The following is an 18,927-nucleotide window of genomic DNA, read 5'->3' as shown; positions in this document are numbered from 1 at the left end:
AGCGACCGTGAGCAGTGCAGTTCATTTGCAGCAACCCTGCGCCATCGTCTTGCGTCGGGGCACATATTGATGCTGCATGTGTGTGGGACTACATCCCTGCATGGTGCGCACTGGAACTATTTGACATTATACAGATCACCTCCCCTACCCCAGCAGCATCCTTCCACCCTCATCCTTGATGAACTCTTGGGCAAACTAGCCCTATGCTGTGAATGCCGAGTGTTGAGACATCAGAATGATTGTGAAACAATCAGAGTAGACGCACTTACAATCTACCACTGAAATCCAAGTTATTGGTCAGTGCTGTACATTATCTTGCAGAGCAGATGTTATGCTAAATCTTATCAGAGAGTCTCATACGAAACACATCGGTTCAAGATTCAGCTGGCCATCAAATTCAAATCTAAAACTAAAGATCGCAGACCCTAGCTTGGAAGAAGTTCAAAAATGGTTCAAATGGCTCTGAACACTATGGGACTTAACATCTGAGGTCATCAGTCCCCTAGAACTTAGAACTACTTAAACCTAACTAACCTAAGGACATCACACACATCCATGCCCGAGGCATGATTCGGACCTGCGACCGTAGCGGTTACGCGGTTCCAGACTGAAGCGCCTAGAACCGCTCGGCCACACCGGCCGGCTAGGCACTTCAGTCTGGAACCGCGAGAGCACTACGGTCGCAGGTTCGAATCCTGCATCGGGCATGGATGTGTGTGATGTCTTTAGGTTAGTTAGGTTTAAGTAGTTCTAAGTTCTAGGGGACTGATGACCTCAGCTGTTAAGTCCCATAGTGCTCAGAGCCATTTGAACCATTTTTTTGAAGCGCCTAGAACCGCACGGCCACACCGGCCGGCCTTGGAAGAAGTTCTAGATATTGCAAGTCCATTTGAAATTACACACCCCTGTGTTCAACATCGCATCTGACATAGGACGCCTTTACCTACAACCAACAGGAGCCATCTTCGTCCAACACGGAGTAGCCCGCCTCACCAGCGTCTAAGGCGAGAGTGCTTCCACCGCCACAACTGCGACACCTGCCCACACTGCTGAGCTCTTTGTACAGCGCATTGGCGCTGAGTGTCACAACGCCAGATGACCGACCTCAACATCCTCACCAGCAATAGAGTTTGATGTCGACCAGACAATACAGAACGGGATCCAAGATGGGGACCTACGGGTACACCTCCACATTGCTAGCTGTTGGGTGCCATTTCGGTAGGATAATAGCGCTACATCAACGTCGTTGTTCATAGAGACTAATAGAAAATTAGCTCTGTCTCTCTCCTGCCTTGTACAATACGCCTGCTTGGTTATCGCGAAGCACCAATTTCAGTTTTACTGTATGGCATATCTTGTTCGTTATCTGCCATATTTGTTTCAAACAGTTAATCATCAGGATATCCCAAACGTATTTGTCATGGGCTTTTTTAGTGCCTTCTGTTTCACGATTACAGACTTTATTAGTGTGGTATCAGAAATCGGTTCCATCCAAGATATCAGCAACATATGTAACAATTTCCCCTTCTATTTTCAACGAGGGATGGATTGTACAAAGGGGTTTTCTGCATGTAACACTTCATAGAAACGCCGCTCCACGCTTCACAAGTGCTCGTCCTGTACCTTAGGTTATATTGGGGTCCAGATTAATAATACGGGAGATTTTGAAAATGACGTTCACATAGTCCTGTCGTGGCATTATCTGCATGTTTTACCTTTAGTAGACCGTTATATACAACTGTACACAAAAGTGTACACAAATAATTGGTTTTTCCCGAAAAGCTTACGTACTGAAACACCTTTTACAAAACAGCTTGAAAATTAGCGAGAATTCGTCATTACGCATCGTACCTAAAAATTTTTGATTAAAACGACTCTCATAGGATCATAGCCAATGTTAGCATTAATAAATAAGTAAAGCTTTATGAAATACGAAGGAACACATTATCAATTATGTCAAATATGAAAGATGGGTAAAATGTGGGAAAACCTGTAAGATACGGGAGACAGGAGAAAATGTGGGTAAAATACGGGAGATCCCATAAAAATACGGTAGATCTGGCAGCCCTAGGACCACATGGAATAAACTCGATCAGCTAGTGGCCTTGGGCTTTCAGTGTCCAATTCCATCAATTCTCTGGACATCCACCATCGTAGTGCTTTATAATAGACGAATCTGTTCACATTTCTGTCTATTAGGCAATAGTCAATGTCCAAACTGTAACAGAAACCTATCCACTACCATGTCCCAATGACTTATTTTTTCTCCAGAATGAATTTTCACTCTGTAGCGGAATATGCGCTGATCTGAAACGTCCTGGCAGATTAAAACTCTATGCCGAACCGGCACTCAAACCTGGGAACTTTGACATCGTCGGCAAGTACTCTATCTGAACTATCCAGCCACGACCCACAACCCGCTCTAACTGCTTCACTTCCGCCAGTACCTTTCCTTCTACCTTCCAAACTTCACAGAGGTTCTTCTAAAACCTTGAGCGACTATCACTCACGGAAGAGAGGATACTGTGCAGGCACTGCACAGTCACAGCCTGGGTATTGCTTCCAGCATATTAACTTGCCCATGCAAAGCGAAGGTCCCAGGTTCGAGACCCATCCAGCACACAGGTAGCCAGGATTTTTCACTTATACTCTCGCCAACAAGTAGACAACACTCCTCAAAGATCGACTTGTCTGAAGCAAACTTTTCACTTCCCCTTGATGCAGAGTCTCACACATTCATGATATTCAGTATACCATCTGGATTATACCTATACCTTCCAAGCTGCCATTTGGCACTGCAAGGGCCACAGAAAATTTTCAAGGGTACCTGGAGCAATTTGTGTAAGCCATACTCCATTTCTTATATTATTAAGTCGGCGCCACAGTAACCGAAATCGATGAGGAAGGCCAGTCACGTAATCTCAACAGTTTTCATACTATTGCCATCTGTAAAAGTCCTCATTTTTTATCCAGAAGTAGAGAACTCTTTCATAGTAAGCGCGTAGTATTGTTTCAGTCTTACAGTACTCTTTTAAGAGTTCGTAAGAAATAACAGTTTTATCGTTGTTGGTTGACAGCACTGGCTGTAAAGTACTGGTAAAACACTGTAACGCAGCTAAATCCGAAATTTAGCAACTGAAAAGCAGCTGTTGAAGCACTAGTCAGTTAAAAGTTTAATTTTAGTGCATCTGCAACTTTGGAAGCCTTAGCATAAATGTATTCACTGTAATATAGTGTCATATACTCATAACAATCGTACAAGGACAAGAAAGTTAAACGCTGGAGTATTGTTGTGAACTATGATTAATGTCTTCATATTTTCTAATGTGATAATTATACACTGAAGAACCAAAGAAACTGGTGTAGGCATGCATATTCAAACACAGAGATATGCAAACAGGCAGAAAACGACGCTGCGGTCGGCAACGCCTGCGTAGCACAAAAAGTGTATGGCGCAGTTGTTAGATCGGTGACTGCTGCTACAGTGGCAGGTTATCAAGATTTAAGTGAGTTTGAACATGGTGTTATAACCAGCGCACGAGTATCTCCGAGGTAGCGATGAAGTGGGGATTTTCCTGTACGACCATTTCATGAGTGTGCCGTGACTATCAGGAATTCGGTAAAATACCAAATCTCCGACATCGCTGCGGCCGAAAAAAGATCTTGCAAGAACGGGAACAACGACGACTGAAGAGCTCCATTCAACGTGACAGAAGTGCAATCCATCCGCAGATTTCTGCAGATTTTAATGCTGGGCCATCAACAAGTGGCAGCGTGCGAACCATTCAACGAAACATCATCGATATTGGCTTTCGGAGCAGAAGGTCCACTCTTGCCCCTTGATGACTGCACGACGCAAACCTGTACGCCTCGCCTGAGCTCTGTAATAGTGTGGAGCTTGTGCAGTTGGTGTGATATGGGACCCCTGATACATCTAGAGACGACTCTGAAAGGTGACACGTACATAAGCATCCTGCCTGATCATCTGCATCCATTCATGCCATGCTGCACTACGGCGGACGTGGGTAATTCCAGCAGGACAATGCGGCACCCCACACGTCCAGAATTTCTACAGAGTAACTCCGGGAACACACTTACGAGTTTAAACACTTCCGCTGGCCACCAAACTCCCCAATCATGAACATTATTGACATATCTTGGATGCCTTGCAACGTGCTGCTCAGAAGAGATCGCCAGCACTCTTATGGATTTATGGACAGGCCATCAGGATTCATGTTAATTCCCTCCAGCACTATTTCAGACATTAGTCGAGTCCAATGCCACGTCATGTTGCGGCACTTCTGCGTGCTCGCGGGGTTCCTACACGATATTAGGCAGGTGTACCAGTTTCTGTAGCTCTTCAGTGAATAACGCATTTACGAGTTTTTTTCACAAGGTAGAGAGGATAAAAGTGACAAATTACTGTACCGTACCACATTTTGCTACTAAATTTAGTCCACATTGTACTTGTTTAGCGAAATCATTGTAACCTGACCTCAATCTCTGCTGTAGTGACAGTTAAATCACGTATAATACACATCATCTTCCGTGGGAAAATATGTAGATGCTCGACATATATCACATATACGTTTGTCTTTTGTAAACTACATTCTGGTACCGTAAGTGCTTTTTTTATTATATGAAAACGTACAAAGTCGCATAGCCTCCATTTTTCGTTGAACAGCCCGAAAACAATTATCGTCACAATGGACGAGCGTACGAACTACCCCAGAGTAGCGAGACTACTACTTACGCTTTTTCGAAGTGGAATGTTATGAGTTAACCAGCTAGGATGGAAAAGTGGCTAGTCTTTGGCTCTGTAGGAATATTCCTTATAGCTCAATAGTATTGAGAAACGCAGCTGAACATGAAAATTGATGCAGATCTGGGAGTTGCACGAGTAGAAATTTATTAGAAGTGTGGAGAGCTGTAGTTGGAAGTAGTAACGTTAGGAATAGAATACTCGTATATGACTGGACTGTTGTCGAACGAGACAGGAGGTTGAATGCGTCATGCAGCCTGCTAGCTTTAGTCTAAACATGTCCAGCAGCTTCGCTGCTCTGGAGGCTGTGGACACTTTCTGCTACGGAGTGAGTAGTCTTAACTTCTATAAAAACCTTAGGTTACGAATAACAAGTATTTATAAGCCGAATGCAGGGGTCGGAGATGTCACCTGCAACATGGTCTACAGATTCTAGTAAGTTACTTGCACGACTAATTTCCAGCAACATTAAATATTCTTTCTTTCAGGAGTGCTAATCACGCTAGATTTACATCTACATCTACATGGGTACTCTGCAAATCACATTTAAGTGCCTGGCAGAGAGTTCATCGAACCACCTTCACAATTCTCTATTATTCCAATCTCGTATAGCGCGTGGAAAGAACGAACACCTACCTGTATCTTTCCGTACGAGCTTTGATTTCTCTTATTTTATCTTGGTGATCGTTACTCCCTATGTAGGTCGGTGTCAAAAAAATATTTTCGCATTCGGAGGAGAAAGTTAGTGATCGGAATTTTGTGAGAAGATTCCGTCAAACGAAAAACGCCTTTTTTTTTTAATGATGTCCAGCGCAAATCCTGTATCATTTCCTTTTGGCACTCATCTGGATGACCTCAGACTTTTCGTTATTTAGGGTCAACTGCCAATTTTCGCACCATTCAGGTATCTTTTCTAAATCGTTTTGCAGTTTGTTTTGCTCTTCTGATGACTTTATTAGTCGATAAACGACAGCGTCACCTGCAAACAACCGAACACGGCTGTTCAGATTGTCTCCCAAATCGTTTATATAGCTAAGGAACAGCAAAGGGCTTATAACACTACCTTGGGGAACTCCAGAAATCACTTCTGTTTTACTTGATGACTTACCGTCAATTACTACGAAGTGTGACCTCTCTGACCGGAAATCACAAATCCAGTCACATAACTGAGACGATATTCCATAAGCATGCAATTTCACTACGAGCCGCTTGTATGGTACATATCAAAAGCATTTCGGAAAACCAGAAATACTGAATCGATCTGAAATCCCTGTCACTAGCACTCAACAATTCATGTGAATAACGAGCTAGTTGTGTTTCACAGGAACGATGTTTTCTAAACCCATGTTGACTGTGTGTCAATAGACCATTTTTTTCGATGTAATTCATAATTTTCGAACACAATACATGTTCCAAAATCCTGCTGCATATCGACGTTAACGATATAGGCCTGTAATTTAGTGGATTACTCCTAGTACCTTTCTTGAATATTGGTGTGATCTGTGCAATTTTCCAGTCTTTGGGTATGGATATGTAAGAACTAGATAGCTCAACTGACAGAACACTTGTCCACGAAAGACAAAGGTCCTAGGTTCGACTGCCGGTCTAGCACACTATTTTAATCCGCCATGAAGTTTCAGATCAGTGCATACTCCGCCGCAGAGTGTAAAATTCATTGTGGAACAATACTACCCATAGATGTTTCTGAAAGACAGAGATGCTGATTAACTATGACACTCTTTCAGAAATCAGTAGAACAGGGTTTCCCAAAACGCCTTCCGCTGACTACTGGTGTTCAGCAAGTCCCGGCGAAAAACTATTCATAATATGGCGCTTTCTTTCCAACATTTTGACGATACTATTTTAACGGATGTAAATATCACAACCGACTACTGTTGGCGCAAAGAAACGTGAGTTGCGAGTGATTACCTATAACATTTAGCATTTCTTACAGTTTATATACTTCATGAAAATATTTTATGGCCCTTAAAAATAAGCAAGGTCTTGCATCAGAGTACCAAGACTCTCAAAATGTTCCGTCAGAGGGGAAGTTTGGGAACACTTCCAATCGAGAAACCAAGATACAGGACACTGAACAATCTAAAGGTATTTCTACAGATGTGTTATGCATAACAGAACACGCATGTAAAAATTAAATATAAGACGGGGAAAGAAAAGGAAAGGGAAAGGATCGGTGGGATATCGTGACGGCTAGCCACACAGGGAATTGTGATAATTCAGTGGCGAAAGATGAAAATCTGTAGCAAACCTGGACTTCAACCCGGATTTACTGTTTCTCACGGGTGGTTGACTTAATGCCGATTTATCATTCAAATGAGGGGATAAAAAGGCAAAGTTTGGAGAATTTTTTGAGACGATGAAAACACATGCAGTGGATCTTTTGGGGATTAGGATTGATCATACTGATTCAAAATAAAAAGAAATGGTGCTCTTTCAACAAGGGCCTGCTAGTCTGCAGTAAGCAGACGGCGTGCAGATAGCCCCTAAACTCTACCTATCTGAAATCAAGAGCTATTTGAAATTAAAAATGGATATCATCAGTCGACACTACATTAAATTTATGGGATCTAATCCCTAACAATAATGAAATAACCTTAAATTTAACGATATGGTGCAAACTCAAACTTTGAGTTCGAGTTTTAGGAGTTTGTTTCACTCTATGACTTTACAAAAAGCAGTTAATATCAACAACTTTCATATATTATACGTATAAGCTCCCAAGAAAAGGCCCTACTTTTCGGGTAAAAGGTAGAATTTATTAGGTTGAACCGTTTTTAATTTATCTGCATGCAGTTTTGAAAAATGTTTCTCAAGAAAACGTTTAGGGAAAACTTTTATTAGTATGATTAGTTCAATTTGCATAAAAACTATATGTATCTATATATTTTTGATGTCGCTGAACACGATTCTGAAATTAGATTTTCAAAATTGAAAATGGCTAATCCAATAAGGCGGACCAAAAATTATATTTTGACCAATTTAGATCAACATTTGACAAAAAATGTGTTTTCGTTACTTAAATTTAGTCTGCTATTCCAGGGCCGTGCATCAGTCCGTCCTCTAACTTAAATTGTTCCTGGAGAGCAATTCTCACTTTCTTCTTGGCGAGAAAAGCGGGTCAGTCTGAGCTGGACGTGACACGTTCGGCAGCCTGCACACATTGTTCGCCATCTTTTTCACGCGAATGTGAAGTCCTGCCATGGGCATCTCGTAAACAATAAAGGCAGGCCCACTTGTGAAGGTTGCGTTGTTATACAGTGTGCCTCTCCTAAGACTCGTCAGGTGCATTTTCTTTCATTTTTCGGCAGATATTTTCAATTTCGTTTTTGTGCTGTGTAGCTGGAATCAGGCACACTGCAATGTAAATCATTTTGTGGACGTGCGTCACGGTACGACAAGTTTTCTGTTTGAGCCGGGCGTCTCCGGCTGAGAGCGCCCCAGGGCGGCCGTGACACTGCTTCGAACAATCAGCTGTAGAAACTTTTGTAACGCACTGACTTCAGCACCTTTTCGTCCCAACATTCTAGACACCTTTCAAAAGGCACAATTAAAGAAAAACAAACGTTCCACGATTTTGAATCAGAACCTGGGCTTAACTACTTCAAGCCATCTGGACACGTCCCTGACTGACTCAAATTTCCAACTTGTCCATTACATTCTCTACTCGCAAATCTTGATTCCCATAGGAATTCGGACGATATTTGCGCATTCGCACTGAAGCAAACGTCGAGGAGCCGTTGCCCTCTTTTTCAGAAATGTTTACATTTGGGTGGTGTCTGTTTCTGTCGCATATGTCTGATAGAATAGACACCACTCAGGGATATAACGGTACATAACAGAACATCATTTGGTAGTTGCAGGAATCGAACAAGTGTCCCTAGATGGATACAAGCTAGTAGACCTGTAACATTACTGTGCATGTAATATGAGTAAATGGGGAGCTGCTGTAGATATACAACGTGACGACAGCCACAGGCCAAAAGTCTTAGTCAATGATAGATATTGATCTCCACCTCTCATATGGCTCCGTAAATACATCCATTCATATCAAGTGCACCAACCACGAACATACCTCCACTTTCAGAGTTGTCACCCATTCCATGTCAAAAATTCTCTTCCATACAGCTTCATCACCTCTAGCCATTGCATCTGTAGTGGAAAGCAGGAATTCTTGAATTACACTGATAACCTTACCAGAGCCTTACGGAAAGTCAATTTTCTGCTCATCTCATTCTTAAACGGATCTTCTGTGCCATCTCCTCCTTTGATACCATTAACCTCGTTAACCAGTATTCTCTAATCACACATTATCATCCTGGCCTTGAAAATTCCAACCTCATTCTTCATCAGGGCTTTGACTACCTCTTGTTGTCCCCTGAAATTAGGGACAGCCTACCCAAAATTCTACCCACATCACCCAAAGTACGGTAATGTTGCACATCCCACCCACCCTACAGAATACGCTTGTCCACCCCTACTCCAATCCTGCTCCCAATCCTGCACCACATGGGTCATTCCCTTGTGGTCAGAGCGAGTTCAAGATATATCCCATACATCCGTCCACCACATCCTACTGCAGTTCCTGCCATGGGCATCTCGTAAACAATAAAGACAGGGCCACTTGTGAAGGTAGCGTTGTTATACAGAGTGTCTCTCCTAATAACCGTCAGGTACATTTTCTTTCATGTTTCGGCAAATATTTTCAATTTCGTTTTTGTGCTGTCTAGCTGGAATCAGCCCAAACAAATACTGCTCGCCACGGCTTTTATGGAACACCCAGTGTCATCGGAAAGTGTTGGTTTTGTTTCCCAGTGGAAACGATACTATTTTAAAGTGTAATTTCATGTGCCCATTTGATAGAGCAGTTCCAAATTAATCCAGCTCAATATTAATTTTATTAATATGGACAATAAAATAGGAATGAATAACCTGCTTGACGGTAGCAGTCAACACAGGGCAGGACACTGTTTTTGCTTCTAGAGCACTGGTTATTCTCCACATTTTGCTGTCCCCATTATTACATATCAATAAAACGAATGTAATTTGCAATCGCTCTATCGAAAGTGTACATATAATTCTGCTTTAAAAATCATTTTGTTTGCAACAGTAAACAAACCGATGCTTTCCAGTGACACTGGGCATCACATGACAGACGTGGTGAGCAATATTTGTCTGAGATGACTGGAGTTAAATATTGCAGAAACGAGAAGGCAGCTATCTGCTGAAACCAGCGACACAATCGAAAATGTGCTGACGACCCTTAGGAGAAACGTCCAGTATCAAGTATGCTGCCATTACTACACATCATTCGATGTGGTCATTACAACTAGCCAACTGGCTACTCACATGAATGGTCACCATAAGTGGAGAACCACAAACTTGACCATACAGTTGACAAATATGCTATGCACCACAACATTACTGACTTAAACAGCTGCTTCACTGCATGGGTCATTTATATTCTCCCTTCCAGCGCAAGATTCTCTGAACTACACTGGTATGAATTGGCTCTGCAGCATATCCTGCACTCTCACAGTAGCCTGGCCTAACTTGTTTCTCACTGCCTCACCTTACCTGTTCTCTTCTCTCCTCTCTCTCCATCTCTCCCACTCCTCCTTCCCCCCTCCTACTTTTTCACACCCTACTTCCTTAAGTTACTCCCCTCTCTGTCTCCCTCTTCATCACCACTTTACTCACACACCTCCACCTCTTATCCTTCTCTCTGTCTCCTATATAAAGCACACTCTGAATTCTTTTCATTCTGTTGTGCAGCCCCCTTGGTCATCAGTCGAAACATCTACTGCACACTGCCCTGCTACCCTATGCTTGCCTCGTGCATCCTTCCATACCCCTCCCCACTTCCATCTACCCAAACAACTGTTTCAATAATTAGTATTCAATAATCAGTCTCACCACTACCTGGTTGGTAGAGTGTATTTTTGGGTATCTGTGAGGCTGTGCAAGTGAATGTGTGTATTGTTATAAGAAAGAGACCAAGAGCTAGTGTTAATTATTTTCTATTGCATGTTTCTGTTTGCCATGCACCAGTAGACCAAAGGTAAGTTGTTGACTTTCTCTTATTTTACGTATTGTTCCATCCAGGAATTTTCATTATTGTTGTATGAAAGCAGACATTGGAGTCATATCTGCTGACATGGCACTCAAATGTCAAGAAATTATTTTATAATGGCCATGTAATAAAGGTTTTCACATCCTGTGATCCAAGGTTTCTTGGACTTATGCTGTAGTTTTCACCATAATTTGCACCCTTATCATGTTACCTGTACTATAGTAGCATTAATGAATCTAGACTAAGCCTTCAATAAAATAAGTGGAATATTATGTCCTAGATCCTGACAGAAACCACGATAAAGTGGAGAATAGACTAGCCATTTTCAAAATCCACAAAAATAAATTGGAAGTGGTACAACTGGAGTATGTAAAAGAATTTATCAGGGAAGCAACTAAAATGAAAGATGTGACAGATATCCATACGACCTTTTTATTTCTTACTGGGAACAAGAAAGACAGACAACTACATTTGAACTGCATTTGGCATGCTACTTAATAGAGAATTTTAGTAAACTATGAACACTCAAAAGCAGACAGAAAGCTAAATAATTTTATAAACTCAAAGAAGTTAGGAAGCAACTGAAGAATAGGTGAGAGATTCCTGCCATTTATTATTACAGATAGAAATAATTTGATAAGTATCAAACTGTTAAAGAGATAGTAGATTAAATGATAGAAGCATGCTGTTTAATATACAAGGCTAAAGAAATAAAGGCATCAAAAATGGAGTGGGACGGATGCAGAAAATGTCCAACGAGAATTATCTTCTACAATCAAACATTGCCTCATTAGTGAATTCACATATGAAGCACAGAACTGTGGAAATGAAATGTGGAGCACATAAAAATTATAAATGAAGAATCAGTGATCATTTTAAATTTAGTAATACAGAAATACTTAAAAAACTAAGTAGAGAGAGAAGGTACTATAGAACATAGATGAAACAGTAAATCTACAGAAAGGTCTCAGCAGAAAAATGAATAGCTTAGAATGAGTTTAAATTGTAATGCTCACTTTATGGCCAGCAAACATCTGTTGAGCATGGAGTTAACATTGTGAAACAACATTAAACTGTTGATCAGTCCATAAAATGAAACAATAATACTTGTATTTCCAGACCGAAATTGATGTAAGTTTGCATGGGCATTGCAGTTATTATGTTATGCACAGTTCCAAATTGCTCTTACAGAGGTGGAAAATACGTGTTCACAAAATAGAAACACTATGTATAAATGTTGTAGCAGCTTATGGAGGCAGCTAACAATCTCATCAGCCTAGTTACAAATTAATTGAAAAACATGGTAGACGTTATCCAAACACGAGTTCAATTCAGCACAGGAGCACAAGAGTGGCAAATTTAATTCGCTTAGTAGAGGTGGAATCATATAACACATATGAGGTGCATTCAAGTTCTAAGGCCTCCGATTTTTTTTCTAATTAACTACTCACCCAAAATCGATGAAACTGACGTTACTTCTCGACGTAATCGCCCTGCAGACGTACACATTTTTCACAACGCTGACGCCATGATTCCACGGCAGCGGCAAAGGCTTCTTTAGGAGTCTGTTTTGACCACTGAAAAATCGCTGAGGCAATAGCAGCACGGCTGGTGAATGTGCGGCCACGGAGAGTGTCTTTCATTGTTGGAAAAAGCCAAAAGTCACTAGGAGCCAGGTCAGGTGAGTAGGGAGCATGAGGAATCACTTCAAAGTTGTTATCATGAAGAAACTGTTGTGTAACGTTAGCTTGATGTGCGGGTGCGTTGTCTTGGTGAAACAGCACACGCGCAACCCTTCCCAGACGTTTTTGTTGCAGTGCAGGAAGGAATTTGTTCTTCAAAACATTTTCGAAGGATGCACCTGTTACCGTAGTGCCCTTTGGAACGCAATGGGTAAGGAGTACGCCCTCGCTGTCCCAGAACATGGACACCATCATTTTTTCAGCACTGGCGGTTACCCGAAATTTTTTTGGTGGCGGTGAATCTGTGTGCTTCCATTGAGCTGACTGGCGCTTTGTTTCTGGATTAAAAAATGGCATCTACGTCTCATCCATTGTCACAACCGACGAAAAGAAAGTCACATTCATGCTGTCGTTGCGCATCAACATTGCTTGGCAACATGCCACACGGGCAGCCATGTGGTTGTCTGTCAGCATTCGTGGCACCCACCTGGATGACACTTTTCGCATTTTCGGGTCGTCATGCAGGATTGTGTGCACAGAACCCACAGAAATGCCAACTCTGGAGGCGATCTGTTCAACAGTCATTCGGTGATCCCCCAAAACAATTCTCTCCACTTTCTCGATCATGTCGTCAGACCAGCTTGTGCGAGCCCGAGGTTGTTTCGGTTGGTTGTCACACAATGTTCTGCCTTCATTAAACTGTCGCACCCACGAATGCACTTTCGACGCATCCATAACTCCATCACCACGTCTCCTTCAACTGTCGATGAATTTCAATTGGTTTCACACCACACAAATTCAGAAAACGAATGATTGCACGCTGTTCAAGTAAGGAAAACGTCGCCATTTTAAGTACTTAAAACAGTTCTCATTCTCGCCGCTGCCGGTAAAATTCCATTTACCGTACGGTGCTGCCATCTCTGGGATGTATTGACAATGAACACGGCCTCATTTTAAAACAATGTGCATGTTTCTATCTCTTTCCAGTCTGGAGAAAAAAATTCAGAGGCCTTAGAACTTGAATGCACCTCGTACAAAGCAGCTAGTGAAAGAAAAAACTGGAAGGAAGCCAGCCACTAAACAGCCATACACTGGCTCACTACAAAACTATGTGAGAATGGCCTGTGATGTCATTGATTTCCATGGCAGAGTTGTCCTCACAAGATGTGAGCTATGTTACACTTATCAATATGTTGGTTTTCCACTTATGATTGTACCTGTATTAATAATTTACATTTATAAAAACAGTTAACAGAAGGCTAGAATGAGTGGCATTACAGGGCAGGGGGCTGTTACTAAATGTAAATTAGATTGTGTGAAACTGACATTATTTTATACAAGACGTAAAAGAGATTACTATGCAGGAAGAGACATAAACAGAGCTAAACCAGTAAATTGACTTTTGCTTGCCTTTCTTACCAAATAAGCCATCCAATCATGTGTCACAATGTGACTCAAAGATTAAACTTGCCACTAACTTCTCTTTGTTAGTTTCAAATTCCACAAGCAAAAATTTGTCTTTAAATCCAATTCTGGCTTGTAATTTTAATATGACACATACTAATCAATACAGTGTGGAATCCAACAATAACAAAGAAAATCCACATTACTGACTTTTGCTTGAGAACATAATACCACTGTTCCAGAAGGCATAAGAGATAAGTAACTGCTATTACTCAAGCATAAAAGAACCGTTCTGAAACATGCATTATTGGTCAGAGTTGTTTTCTAAATTAGGACAGCGATTCAGGCATTGGAGGACTTGACTCACATTCTGGAGGTCTGGTCTCTTTACCACGGTCTCCATAGTTCAATTACACTGGGTGCTTAGATGATTCCCATAAATATGATGTGGCTGACTTCCATGTTCTTTATTTCCATTTATCTTTGCCACCCTCTCCAAGGCTGTGCTCCCCCCTAAACACTTTGTTATTAACAGACAATTGAAACCCCATCTTCCTTTCCTAATGGTCACCATAGCAACAGCTTTCGTCTCATTTCCTGAGATGCTGCATAAATGAAGCACTGAATAGAAAATATTTCTGTTGTCACTGGACTATGCATGTAATATGCTTTTACTGTTATTAGTAATTACACAACATTTCATTAAAGATTGCCTAATTTCTGGCTTGAAACCATTACTTCTGTGAAATGTGTGTCATTATAATTTCATATTGTTACTGTTGCTAATGGAATATTTATCATCTTGCAGGATGGATAAACTCAGCCATTAATCCCTTCATCTACGCATTCTACAGTCCAGATTTCCGGATTGCATTTTGGCGACTAACATTAAGGCACTGTTCTAAACCAAGAAGACCTCAGGATCCTTCCATAAGACATAAGTGAGTGTTGTACAATTAGCAGTGGTTTGAAAACCTTAAGTGAACTGCCATTATGTAGCACATAACTCATGTAGAGAGAGTAGCTCAAACGGAAGTTGAAAGTGAAATATTATCTAGTCAAGAGGGTACCCATTTGTTGTGATCTCTCTCCTTAAGTACTGTACAGAATATCTAGTCCATTAAGAAAATAGAAACATTATGCATTGGAAATTTAAAAGAAGTGAGTGATGCAGTTATGTGACAAGCAAGAACATGTGATACAGGTTTTCTTCGAATTGAGTCTTTAATAGCAAAGATTTTTCATAATTTATTAATGCGAATGTTGTAAAAGAACAAACTATTCAAAAAAAGTATATACTCTATGTGTAACTGTACTCAGATTGTTTCTGTGATCATGCAGTTATGAGTGGTCATGTAATGTGAGTCTTATGGAGCCAGAGCTGTACACTATATAGATAACTGTCAACACTATGTATGGTTCCGTGCCAGAAACGTTATTTTTGTTTCATTTTATAACATTTCTTCACAAATTGTGTTTATCAACAAAAATATGTGATAAATGAGTGATATGGGTGAAACTGATCTATGTCCACAATTTGAAAAACATTGAATTAATTTCTAAGGCACACATATAATAGTTTTGAAACAGTTTATTATTGGCAGCATTAAAAAAAGAAAAAAAATTGTGAATTAGTTTCTAATTCAAGGAAGAAACAAAATTCAAAAATCATATTCTGAATTCAAGAATGTCTCAAAACTGTAAAGTCTCAAAACAGCTCTAAGTAAAGTTTTTCACAAATGAAAATGCAATACATGAAACAATCACATGTCGTGAACTTGTGGAGGCAGGACTTCTGAAATTAGCTCAAAATGTGTTACTATACCAAATCCCCATATAGGAGGATGTAACAATTTACTGTAAAATTACCAAAGAGTCTCTTTAACCTATGTTATAGAAAGTATTTTTAGATAGTGCAGTGTAACATCTACTTTTCTGTTATCTCTTTTTCTATGTTATGCATAACATGACATTAACTTCCTGCTGTCATGCAGTATCGTCCGTGGGAGCTGAATGCATTTCCTAGCAGCAAGGAAACTGAGTCAACAGCAGTATGAACTATAATTCTTAATTTAACAATTATATACTGTAAAACTTCAGTCACTTGATCTTCACTTTATTATTTTGCAAGCTACAATTAAATTTCTGTACAGCTTCTTTAGATATGAAATTGGAACAGATAGAATAATATAAAAATTTTCCCAATGTTGTATCAAAGTAACTGACTTCAGATTGTAAGTCACTTTTGTTAAATTTTTGTTTCACATTCCTTAACAGTCACATAGTAATGAAGACAGACAGAAAAGAAACAAAAACATAAGCTATCAAAATTAAAAAATTTTCTTTTCTGTCATATTTTATCATTCTTGGAATTTTTGTGCCACTCATCATAACTCACTCATTGCCAGAAAAAAAAATCAATATTCTATATGTAAATAAACCAATACAACATCTTATTTTCAAATAAGCCATAACATTTATCAAATAATTCTTTCAGTTATTATGATTTAAAAATATCTTTTGCAAGGCAACCATGCTTTATCTTTAAAGAGAGCTTATTCATTCATAACCTCACAGACCAATTTAAAGCGCTCTTCAAATTAGCTTCAGATTTGTATTGATACAAGGACAGCAGTAAAGGAAACAATACCTTCTGTGAAGTAATTTATTTCACAAGTCACGAGTGGTTGTTGTGATATCTTATGAAACTATGACAAGAGTACCTATCCACCAACTGTCAAAAAACTCTCTTCATTTTATTTATTTTTCTAGTCTCACTTCTGATCTTTACATTTCTGGTATATTCAGATGAAAGAAAATATAACACCATAATTTTGTAAGCATCACAGTTTATTCAACATTCTGTCTTACATTTATTCATCATGAGACAAAGGAATTTCTATCATTGTTCAACACTTTACAGCCAGGATTTTATGAAAGAAAATCACTTTCTGTTTTTCTTTTACTGTGCATGTGTCTTTTGCTCTTCTCATTACTTTAAATTTTTCTAGCTTCTACCAACCAATCATTGTTTTGTGTCTTTTTTCTTCTATTCCTTTGTGTTGCAGAATTTATTTTTTCTTTTAAAATATTTTCGGTGTTTCCAGTACTTCAGCATTTTGCACAGTGCAAATTTTCTCTAATCGATCCATCATTCTTGAAACATGAAAGATAAGGAGATGGAAAAATATGTATGTATGGATATCAGATGGACTCCAAAGACATTCTTTCTGCTATTGACCAAAAAAGCTATCCAAGTTCTAAACACCACAATGTTTTGCTAATTAGATGATAGTCATTATGTAACACACTCCTACCACCCACATTACTGAAAAAACAAATATCTCATTCCTTTTGATTTTCACCTTGAATGCTAAATATTTTTATCTTTACAGATATCAGGTATAAATTCCCGAAAATCTTGTCAAATTAACACCTCTATTGATCTGTTACATACAGATTTTGAGTCCATGTACCATATGTTTTCATGAGAATTATGGTTCAGACATTTGCTTTTTGTTGTTGTACTCAAGCTGAGGCTCTTAAATTTATGGAAAGGCTTCAATGTTCTACCAAAAACTGCATGTATCTCCTCTTGAAGTTCCTTTCTGGTTTTATTAATAACAATGAAATTTTTAAATTTCATTTTCTCACTTCTGTCTGCAAGAAGAACTTTGACAACTAATATTATCTTCATTACAATAATTGTCTGCAACCCCCATTTTAAATGTTCTCATACCACCTGGGATTTAGCCAGCTTACCAGTGCTTTAATGTTCCATCCAGGTCCTCCTTTATTCAACCAGATCTATATAGTAGGATCTTGTGACTCATATTTCACTAATGTCAACCTGAGTATGGAATTTTCTCTCACTATACATTGCTTCCTTAGAAATGAAACAATTTATCAGATACAGCCTGGAAATATCATTTTCTGAAATTGGGTCTTAATATAAGATTTGAGTCACTCATGCCATTTTTCCATGCTTTACAACACTCTTGTAATGTATTCCAAATGCTGAAACCATATATTTTTAGAGTCCATTACACGTGCCTTTTAAGATACAGCTTGTCTTATGCAACATCCCTGATGGTTTTCCATCATGGCAGGATTTAGAGAAAACTATATGTGACTGAATATAATAATGATAAAATCACTAAATCAACTTCTCTGCGTGGTATTGTGTACTCATATGGTGGTACTGGTGTGATGAAAAAGTTACTGTCCACACCCCATATGGGAATGCCAGTCAAGTAAAATCACCATGAACACTGAGGCAATCATACCACTGATGCACCTGGTTGAAGATGTCTGTTTGATAAACCATTGTGTCCTGCTGGTTGAAAAAGTTCGTTACTGCCTGCTGCACATCACCACCCAATAGGAATCTTTGACCCTTCAGGCCCTTTTTAAGGGACTGAAGGCATGATAATTGTGTGGGGAGTGATCAGGACTATACTGTGAGTGCTTGAGTGTCTCCCATTTCACTTGGTGTAGCTTCTTTGTTATGACATTTGTGATATGTGGATGTACGTTATCAGGAAACAGCAGTACTTTTTGGAGCCCTGTCCCATATTGGATGTTTCCAGCAGACATACTGCGCCATACACATTCTTCAGTCTTTGATGGATGTCTTCCATTGTTTGTCCCTCATCAGTCAAGAAAAGAATAACAGCAGATTGGCCCCATTTAGACACATTTGCTAATAATGTCACCGTAGTTCACATTTCCTCATTTACCTCATGCGTCAGAAAGACATGAACACTTCAGCAATCCCTTGCCTACATGTTGGTGCTTATATACCAACTACATTGTATATACACTGCAGCAACACCCTCAAATTGAAACTTTTTGATCACCTGTTAGACTTTGGGAAAACTCATCGCCTCACAGCTATAATTAAAATTCATAACTGACAAGACTTACTACTCAAAGAGAAAGATATTACAAAAAGTGCATTTGTTACATATTCTGCAGTTCTGTTTATT

General features: G+C 39.7%; 1 protein-coding gene across 1 annotated transcript in view; it reads left to right on the top strand.

The window, feature by feature from the left end:
• The window catches only part of LOC126474485 (octopamine receptor-like), a 298,030-nt gene extending 283,029 nt beyond the window's left edge, over positions 1–15,001 (top strand). Inside the window, exon 5 of the mRNA XM_050101958.1 lies at positions 14,748–15,001. Within this exon, the coding sequence (XP_049957915.1) occupies positions 14,748–14,884 (137 nt within the window). The 3' untranslated portion in view covers positions 14,885–15,001. The remainder of the gene's footprint in view (positions 1–14,747) is intronic.
• Positions 15,002–18,927: the final 3,926 nt, after the last annotated feature.

This window comes from Schistocerca serialis, chromosome 4 (assembly GCF_023864345.2).
Source record: "Schistocerca serialis cubense isolate TAMUIC-IGC-003099 chromosome 4, iqSchSeri2.2, whole genome shotgun sequence".
NCBI classification, from domain to species: domain Eukaryota; kingdom Metazoa; phylum Arthropoda; class Insecta; order Orthoptera; family Acrididae; genus Schistocerca; species Schistocerca serialis.
Note: the sequence above shows the minus strand (reverse complement) of the source record. Positions and strands in the feature narration are given on the sequence as shown.